The sequence below is a fragment of the Phalaenopsis equestris genome, unplaced genomic scaffold (assembly GCF_001263595.1).
Source record: "Phalaenopsis equestris unplaced genomic scaffold, ASM126359v1 Scaffold000224, whole genome shotgun sequence".
NCBI classification, from domain to species: Eukaryota; Viridiplantae; Streptophyta; class Magnoliopsida; order Asparagales; family Orchidaceae; genus Phalaenopsis; species Phalaenopsis equestris.
In genome coordinates, this window is record NW_018164666.1 from 1,365,349 (window position 1) to 1,375,524 (window position 10,176).

Genomic DNA, 10,176 nt, shown 5'->3' on the forward strand with positions numbered 1-10,176 from the left:
AATAAATGATTTGGATAAACCCTACATTCTTATTATAGAAATTATATTGTGTTTGAATTGTGGAAGGATTTAAATCACTTGTGTTTACTGTTTAAGTATCTAATAATTTGTTCTTTATATGTTTTATTAGTTTGTCAAGCAAAAATGCATACACCCACATAAAAAAGCCACCGCGGAACCGACCTAATGTAGTATTTTATTACCTCATTTTCATATATTTCATGAGCTTCAACCCCTTAGGATCTTAGATGTATGCATTTTAATTGAGAAAATGTTAGGCCTACCAATTTTAACTATGCTTTAAAATTTTAAAATTTTAACTATGCTTCTATAATAAAAAAATTTAAAAATTTCTGTTTTTAAAATTATATAGTTTCATACATGCTTATTGCTCATAAAGTATGCAATATACATAATCCATAGCAATTATATTTGGTTTAATCAAAATCAAACCAAAATCATCGAACCAAACTAATATTTAATTTGTTCAGTTCAGATATGTTTTCTAGAAGTTGAAAGCCACTTAGTTTTATAGATTTATAATCCAAACTATCCAAATAAACCAAATGCACACCCCTAGTTTCATTCATTCCAAGAATAGGAAGTTCCATTCTAAATACAAAATTTTTAGAAGCTCATATTTTGGATAATCTAACTCCAACTTGGTTAGGTTTTGCTAAAAGTTTAATCGATTAAGAAGAAGATATGCCATTTACCCCAATTTAAAACTAAATTAGAATATAAAATCAACATAAAACTTAGATAAGTCAACATAAAATAAGTGCTAAGGGAAACTAGGTCCAGCCAAACATTTGTTGTGAAAAAATGACAGTAATAAAACAAAAAATCGGATCGAGAAAAATGCAAAACAGAAAACCATAGCGAAAGCACGCAGATTTACGTGGTTCGACAAATTACTTATGTCCACGGAGCTGCAGAGGATTTTATTAGCTTTGAGGATTTACGATCCCCTCGACAATTACAGAAAAACCACTCTTTCTCTCTCTCTCCGTCTCTATCCTCCCCTTCTCTCTCTATCTCTCCATCCGAGAGATATACAACCGAAGTAGATTTGGAGTAGCAAGCTCTGCGAATCCTTTTTCTCCACCGTAAACCCAAAATGCTAAAGAAGAAGCCACACCCACAAGCACAGAAACGTGAAGAAGTTATATTGGAGAACTGTTGCTTAAGCTATTTAAAACCAATTATCATCTGCTTGGAAAAGATGGCGGGACCCCCATAGGAAAGAAGCGGGATTCTTTTTTGTTTGTTTCGTGGTTGTTGCTCCACCAAATACCATAAAAGGGAAGCATAAATTAATTCTCCTTTTCCAGCTCATAAAAGCAAGGATTAATTTGTCAAATAACAGAGGCGGGAAGAGCTTAGAAAGTAAATACATGGGATTTTAAATCGGGAAGAACTTCTGGCGGGATTCTTATATGAAAGGCACGAGAAGCTTATCAAATAAATTAATAGTAAATAAATTAGAATCAATTTATCAAATGATTTCCATAAGAGCAAACCTCCAAAGCAGTAGGTGGACCGGGCTCCACCTACTCAAGAAATCTCCCACTTGGAGACTGGGACACCGATTGCATCATACACTCGCTGCGTCGTCTTTTTCCTTAAATGTGATATTCTACATCTCTGCAACTCAAAGCTCTGGTCTTCATATCGGAAGACCAGCTGAAGTCGAGCACAACTTCAGCTTCTCAAGAGTAACACCCTTAGTTGATATATCAACATCAACATAGTCTTGTACCTCCAAGCTCTTTCCTGGGTTATTCATGTATCTGTTTGTAACTTCCACTGCATGGGCAATATCCTGTCTCAGCTTAAGGCCTTTCTCAACAAGTACAGTCTTATAACTCTTACAGTTATCAAGCGCAGTATTCACCCGGTACAACCATTTATTATGCAATTCATTTTTCCCTAGTAAAAGTTCTGTCAACTCCCACTTGCTTGAAATTTCATTTTGCAAGATTTTTTCAAAGCTATGTGGTTCTCCACCATCTGTCAGTACAAGATTCTATTTTTCTGCCTTTGGCGCTCTGCTACCTTTTAGGAAACTGACTTTCTTTCGTTTCCCCATAATGCACCTCTAGCTCATGTGTACATGCTTAAGTAAATCTGTAGTCATATATAGTGTGTCAGTTTTCTTACCCAGAGCCAGAACTAATGCTCCTTTAGTAACCTTTCAGGTACTATCTGAGAACACTACTTAATGACCACCCTCATTGAGCTGCCCAACAGAAATAAAGTTTTCCTTCAATTCAGGAACGTGCCTGACTTTTTGCAAAGTTCATTTGCTTTTGTTAGAGAGTGCAATATCACGTCTCCCACCCCCACCACATCCAGAGCTTTTTCATCAGCCAGATATACATTCCCAAAGTTATCTGCAACATAGTTCCACATTAACTCTCGGTGAGAAGATGTATGGAAGGAAACATCTGAATCCAGAATCCAATCATCAATAGCACTGTGAACTGTCAGCAATAGCACATCTTGTATTTCTTCAGTTACAACATTAGCGTCATCATTCTCCTTCTTTTTATGATTCATGCAGTTCATTTTTATGTGATCAGCCGTGACACAATTCAAGCAGATTGTCTGTTGATCAGACTTTAATTTTGATTTTCCTCTGTTTGAGGTCCTTGTTGACCTCATTTTCAGATAAGGCCTTCACTTCTCTCCCTAAAGCCTAGGGTCTAGCTTTAAGCTTCTCTTGTTTGACCCTTCTAGAGGACTCTCTTAGAAGTCTAGCACAGAACCCACACCATTTAGAAAATTCGAGCCACCTCGTCACTCCTTCGCGTTTCGCATGGGCGGTCCCCAATCCTTGGCATTCCGTTGAGTTGATTATGATCGACACATGAAACTCGAGTCGAGTTCCTACATTAATAAAAGCAGCCCCTAGGGAACCCTCTCTACGACCCGAATGCTCGATAACCCCGCATTTTGTGCACGCATCGCACCCCGCATGATTTTGGCATAAATTGACTCGCCCGTCGGCGAACTACTCCGAACGACCCCGAATGACGAAACGGACCTCATGGATGTGTCCGGGACTTCGACTATAGCTAGGAAGGATACCCATATCGTTATGGTTTCGCGCGCGAGCAACTAACACGGATATCGATACACATTTTTTTAGTGGTGCGCGGGCCCGGGCTCAACCCATGTTCGACACGGGTTCGATTCAAGCTAGACTTGGGCTGAACACGGGCTAGGCACCAGCTCACCTGAATTTGAAATTCAAATTTCAAAATTCAAACGAATTATTTAAATCTTGTCTTTATTAAAATTATTCAGGTGTTAATACATTCCAATTAAACCTCCCTGTATATGAAAATCATTTATTTCCCCGCCAATTGCTTCCAGAGTAACGACTCCTGATTAATTGACCCCGCTCCAATTCTAAAAGGAAGCTCGTCTTCTTCCTCGGCAGTCTTCCTCCTCTACCTCTCCCGAGCTCCTGCTCATCTCCCTTCGTTCGACAACCTTCTCCCGCTCGCCTTCTCCCTCTCCCGAGACTTCTCTGCTCGATCCCGCTCAACAAGAAGAGACGAAGCGCTCGACCCTTTGCTATGTCGAAGACTCTCGCCTCTCCCGCTCCTCTTGCGCCTCACTCGCGCCTCCTCTGTGAACAGAAACCCTAGCCTTCCTCATCTCACTCGACTGAAGACCGAACCCCATCACGCCCGCCTTCTTCTTCCCTGGTTCGCTCGATTCGACTCCGATACCAATCTCCTGCTCCTGCAATTCAGCTCTCCCTCTCGTCTCTCCTTCCTCTGCATCGAACGAAGCCCCCGCTCGACTCTTGTTTTCCACCTCGCGTGCGAACCGAAGCCCCTTGCTCATCTCTTGCGCGACCGAAGCTCTCTCGACCGCCTCTCTTCTTCCTCACGCGACAGAAGCCTCCCCCGCTCCTCTTCATTCGTGCGATCAGGAGCCTCACTCACTTCAGTCTTTTTGCATCGAAACTTCCCCTCTTCATCCAGGTATTTGAAAGGGAGGTTCCTCCTCCCTTCTACCCAAAACTCTTCATTACGATAATCTCCTATGGCACTGATGGTTACCTTTTGTGGTATCTGAATCCATGCATTTTTTTTGGTTTGGCGATAACATGTATTGAAGCTAATCCTGTTTTGCGATGTTGTGGTTTATTCTGGTATTTTTATGAATTCGATTGTTGTTGTTTAAAAGTGGGAAGCTTTATGAGATATAGCATGCTGATGGAGACCCCGGTTCGGTACGTGAAACGAACAGTACTTGGAGGCATATACTCAACAAGCGAAGTGTGCATGATGACCGATGGCTCTCCAGAATTTTGAAATACCTGGAATTACTTGGAGCACCGAGTGAAGATGTTTTTGAACTTCAGAAAAGTGTGCTGGAGGCTGCTTATTTAGCAAAGGCAATTGGGGCCAGTGTGGGCAGCTCGATGAAGGGGAAAGGATTATGCATACGCGTCATCCCATTTTTTTTTCTTTTATTTGAACGCCTAATACCACTCTATACTTTTCAAAATTTATAGTTGTTATTTGCCACTAGCTCTTGGATTCGCTTGCCACTCCGTCACACATTCTTCCAGTAGACAGTTCCTTGATTTATTCAATAAGATTCCTTATAGCTGGGCTTACTTGGGTTTTGTTTATCCTATTAAGAAATGACATGCAACCTAGCAAATTGTTACGGTCAGGCCTGATTATACTCTATGTTCTATTCCTTTTTCTTAAAATCAGTGGTGCTGCAGGTATTGTTTCATTTTCTGGCTTACATTGGGCTTTTACTTGCTTATATAGAAAGGCCATAACTTTCATGGAAAGCTTGTAGATTCTTCATTCTTTATCTGAACTTGGGGGTAAAATTCTGTCTACATAAAGCCACTGTTTGGAGTATAGGAGTGTTGTAGGGTGTTGTCCAAGGTTCCAAAGCCATTGTTTGGAGTATAGAAGTGTTGTAAGATGCTGTCCAAGGCTCCAAAGCCTTTGTTTTGAGTATAGGGACGCTGTAAGGTGTTGTCCAATACTCCTAGCCGCTGCCCGATATCGTAGGAAGCTGTTGGACCACCACCCAAAGCTCCAAGTCGCTGCCCGGTGTCGTAGAAGTGCTGTAGACTGCTGTCTAAAGCTCCAAAGCCACTGTTTGGAGTATAGGAGTGCTATCGGGTGCTGCCCAAAGCTCCAAATCCACTATTTGGACTGCAGAGACGCTGTAGGTTGTTGTCCAAGGCTCCAAAGCCACTGTTTGGAGTGTAGGAACACTGCAGGTTGTTGTCCAAAGATCCAAAGCCATTGTTGGAGTATAGGAGCGCTGTAGGGTGCTGTCTGAGGCTCCAAAGCCACTACCCGGTGTCGTAGAAGTCATCTAGGTTTCGTCCACCACTGTTTGGGTTCGTAGGAAGTCACCTAGAAGTTGTCTACCACTGTTTGGGTTCGTAGGAAGTCATCTAGGTGTTGTCCACTAGTGTTTGGGTTCGTAGGAAACCACATAGGCGTTGTCCACCATTGTTTAGGTTCGTAGGAAGCCGCATAGGTGCTGTCCATTGTTGTTTGGGTTCATAGGAACCCATACAGGTACTATTTGATATTCCTAGCTGTTGTACGGAGTTGTAGGATCACCGTACACACTTGCTAGTTGCTTCTCGGAGCCGTAGGAGGTCGTAGGGTCAACGTACTAGCTCACTAGTTGCAGTCAATAGTTGTAAGAAATCTTAGAAAGTCACATAGGCGTTGTCCACCATTGTTTGGGTTCATAGGAACCCATACAGTAACTATTTGAAATTCCAACTGTTGTCCGGAGTCGTAGGATCACTGTACACACTTGCTAGTTGCTTCTCGGAGTCGTAGGAGGTCGTAGGATCACCGTACTAGCTCGCTAGTTGCAGTCAGAAGTTGTAGGAAACCTTAGGATCGCCTGTTTAGAGTTTGTAGATATTGCTACGACTTGTTATATTGCTTACTGTTTTTCTTCTTTTCTCTGTAATTTATTCAAATTCCCTACAAATTATATTGTGCTTTGTGAGTTAAACATGCAACAGGAATAGCAGCAGCAGATACGCCACATACGCAGGTATATTTTATTTGTTGTTATTTCTTCATTGCAATTTAATTTTGCTCTAACACATTATGTAGATACTGAATACAATTTCACTTTCAAAACAAAACAATTTTTTTAAAATTAAACAACTCATTTTCAAAATGCTTTTCAAAATGCAAAAAAATAAAACATAACACGTTCTTTCAAATTTACGAGAGTCCCTCGGAAGAGGTAACCCACGGTTGCTAACGAGATCTCCCCGGTTTAAATGGGTTTCATAATTCATTTTGACTAAGTAAATTTAAAAAAAAATAGTGATACCGGAACGAGGGAACCGTGGGATCCTAACCGGTATCGTTCTAATCAACTTTAACCCCCCATAATGACAACAAAACTGAGACATTGAAACATACATGATACAACCTTTTGGACTTTAGACTTTAGGACTGCTACTTCGACGAGGAGCTTGGAGCTACTTCGTGGGCAGCGCAGCAAGGAGTTTGGAGCAGACTACAAGTGGAGGTGATCGTCATTCTACAACAACAAAACAAGTCTTCACCAGTTAAATTTTCCTAGTTTAAACAATACATGGGACTTCGAGGTAGCTCGCCTAGCGCGACGTAATTCCTCACCCTCTTTTAAGCCCCTGCACAATCATGTTGTGTAGCATAAGTCCTAACTCGTCTTAGGTTCTGAGGTTGTCGTTCAGAACGACGTAAAACCTCTTATTTCTGCGGGTAATTTGTATAATCAGTTATTATGCAAGTGTAAATCCTAAATAATAAAATTGACGAGATTCAACATTCAAATAACATCTTCTCCAAAACACAGCCACACAGTAGAATTGTTTGGAAAGTCACTGAGGCTTCTTCTCAAGATCTGTGACATCCCCTACATATTCCTTCTTTTAGACTCCTGAAATAATTGTTACTATTTGAGTCACTCTCATTTATCTTTCCACGTCCTACCGTGAAAACCTAAATTTTGAAATTTTGAAGACTAGTTCCTCTGATCATTATCGAGAGTTTTCTCAAGTGACCCCAGTCATTCGAGATGTAATTAACTATAGGGGTTTGTCTTTATAGAGAACTTGGAACCCAGGTAAAATAAAATCTATTTAATCTTTGTATTAGATAGGAAAACTTGTCGGTCACACATAAAAGATTCACAGACCAAATGAATGTCACAAATTTCTTAATTTGCAGCATTGGGTCCATTACCGGGATCAACACTTTTCTCTTGGAATGTATAGTATTCAGGGTGTCGGACACGATTATGCAAATTATTGAACTAATAAGATCTATTCGGTCTCTTTTTTTTTCAAAAATTAAAACAGACTACTTTCAAAACCCAAATTATATACCTCTTATATTAAATTAAATTTTAATTATTTTCCAAATCAAAAAGTTGACCAACAGTCCTGTCATATTACTCCCTCTGAAATCAACAATCAATATCGAACTCAAACCCGAGGTCCCGCCATAATCTTTCCTGCGCATATCCTCAGCCAAAATCAAGTCACGAATATCATCATACTTAAGTTTTGATTTACCTGCAGAACTGCTAACTGTCATAATCATGATTTCTCAGCCATTTGATAATGAAGCCAACAATATCAGCGCAAGTATTTTATCATCAAAATCAATTTCAACATACGACAATTGATTTGTGATAGTGTTAAAATCATTCAGGTATAGAGCAACGAACACACATTCCGTGATCTTCAAATTGAATAATTTTTTCATCAAGTGCACTTTGTTATTCGTCGATGGCTTTTCATACATGCTTGATAAAACCGTCATGAGATCTGCGGTAATCTTCTTCTTGATTACATTGTGGGCAACGGATCTCGACAGGGTCAATCGAATAACCCCCAGAATCTGTCGATCTAACAGATTTTATTCCGCCTCGTCATCTTTTCCGGCTTCTTTCCCAGCAATGGCAGATAAAGTTTCTTTCTATAGAAGTATTCCTCTATTTGCATCCTCCAGTAACTAAAATTTATGTCATTGAACTTCTCGATCCCCGATGTCATCACTTCGTCTCCACCCATTATTCTTTCTTAGATCTGAACCAAATCTCTGATACCAGTTGTTGTGAAAAACGACAGCAATAAAGCGAAAAATCAGATCGGGAAAAACGCTAAACAGAAAACCATAGCGAAAGCACACAGATTTATGTGGTTCGGCAAATTGCCTACGTCCACGGAGCTGTAGAGGATTTTATTAGCTTCGAGGGTTTACACCGTCAATCAACTCGAAGAAAAACTCTCTTTCTGTCTCTCTCCCTCTCTCTCCTCCCCTTCTCTCTCTATCTCTCCACCTAAGAGATATACAACCGAAGTAGATTTGGATGAGTAGCAAGCTTTTTGAATCTTTTTCTCCACCGTAAACCCAAAATGCTAAAGGAGAAGCCACACCCATAAGCATAGAAAACGTGAAGAAGCTATATTGAAGAACCTGCTGCTTAAACTATTTAAAGCCAATTATCTTTTGCTTGGAAAAGATGGTGGAACCTCCATAGGAAAGAGCAGGATTCCTTTTTCTTTGTTTCGCGCTTGTTGCTTCAGCAAATGCCATAAAAGGGAAGCATAAATTAATTCTCCTTTTCTACCTCATAAAAGCAATGATTAATTTGCCAAATAACAGAGGCGGGAAAAGCTTAGAAAGTAAAGACGCGGGATTCCAAATTGGGAAGAACTTCTAACGGGATTCTTATATGAAAGGCACGAGAAGCTTATGAAATAAATTAAGAGCAGATAAATTAGAATCAATTTATCAAATGATTTCCATAAAAGCAAACCGCCAAAGCAGTATGTGGACTGGGCTCCACCTACTCAACAACATTATGCCTAACCATCGCCATAGTAAAGTGAAACAAAAAAAAGCAAAGCCCTTAAACCTAATGCCAATACAAATCAAAACAAACGAAAATGATCCAAGATCAAGCATTACTGGTTCATCAATGGGAGAACTAATCATCTTGCAAATACATATTTCAATATGAAAACAAGTTCATTATAAGAAAAAAAGCACTCAAATGTTAAGTTGATGTGATAAAGTCAAAAGATCTCCCTCTCATGTACTTCAACGACCTTTCTATTAGTCTTACCACCACATCTTTTGATTGGCGGCTAGATCAAAGCAATGTTCATGTTTAGTCTTTCGAGTTAGTGAACTCTAGGGGACATCTCTGTAGTGCAAATGACATAATATGAGGAAAGCAGGTCAAATTTAAATTAGATGGGAAAAAAGATTCAATACTATAATGAAAAAAAAAACATATCACTGAGATAAAGAAGGAAATCATTTATTCAAAACTGAGGGGACCAACTTAGATTTCTAAGATTTTTATAATGCCAAATATGAATTCCTTGGTCAACAAATGAGATAATTGGAAGCTCTCTGCCCTAAAAGAAGGGACGAATCTCACCTGCTTTCACGTCATTCTAGCTTTTGTTCTACAAGTATTCCATTTCCTGGCTACAAAAGTTCTATGCTAAAACTTATAGCATTCATATCACTGATAAACATCAACAAACCCCACACGAACAGCCAAATTTTTCATCACTGACGTAAAACCGTACTACTTGGAGAAGGAAACGATACCTCTCTAGCAAGCAACCGATAAGCATGCTTGATTTCGGCCATTGTGGCGTTACGGCGGATACCGAGCACGGAGTAGTGGTCCTGATCCGCTCCGCCACTAGACTCGGCGACCGCGGCAACAACAGGCCCTGCACCGCGGCTGAGACGATCGCAGTATCTAAGGCCGAAACCGATCCAAGAGAAATATAGGGGTTTTCTCGCCGGTATCGAGAGAAAGACGAGGCCGACACCTAGGGCTCCGCCACCGTCGGTAGAGGCCCGGCAAACTAGGCAGCACGGCTGCATCTCCCTTCCAAGCGCGACCAATGTGACATATGCGGAACATGATTTTTTTTATTAAAATACAAGCTTTATCCAATGCTTTTTGTTTTAGTGGGGTCGGCTACAGATATATTTTTTTATCCCTTGCCTCTGAGCTGTCAAAAAAGCTATCAATTAGTTCGATAAATAAATGAAAAGAACATCAATAATTTTTTTTATTCGGTTAATTAAACGTGTTAAATATGAATAGTGATGCGTTCATTCG

The 10,176-nt window shown here is 40.1% G+C and overlaps 1 protein-coding gene across 1 annotated transcript in view; it reads right to left on the reverse strand.

The window, feature by feature from the left end:
* Positions 1 to 9,957, reverse strand: part of LOC110023302 — a 29,653-nt gene extending 19,696 nt beyond the window's left edge. Inside the window, exon 1 of the mRNA XM_020722624.1 lies at positions 9,651 to 9,957. Within this exon, the coding sequence (XP_020578283.1) occupies positions 9,651 to 9,935 (285 nt within the window). The 5' untranslated portion in view covers positions 9,936 to 9,957. The remainder of the gene's footprint in view (positions 1 to 9,650) is intronic.
* Between the last annotated feature and the right edge of the window lie 219 nt (positions 9,958 to 10,176).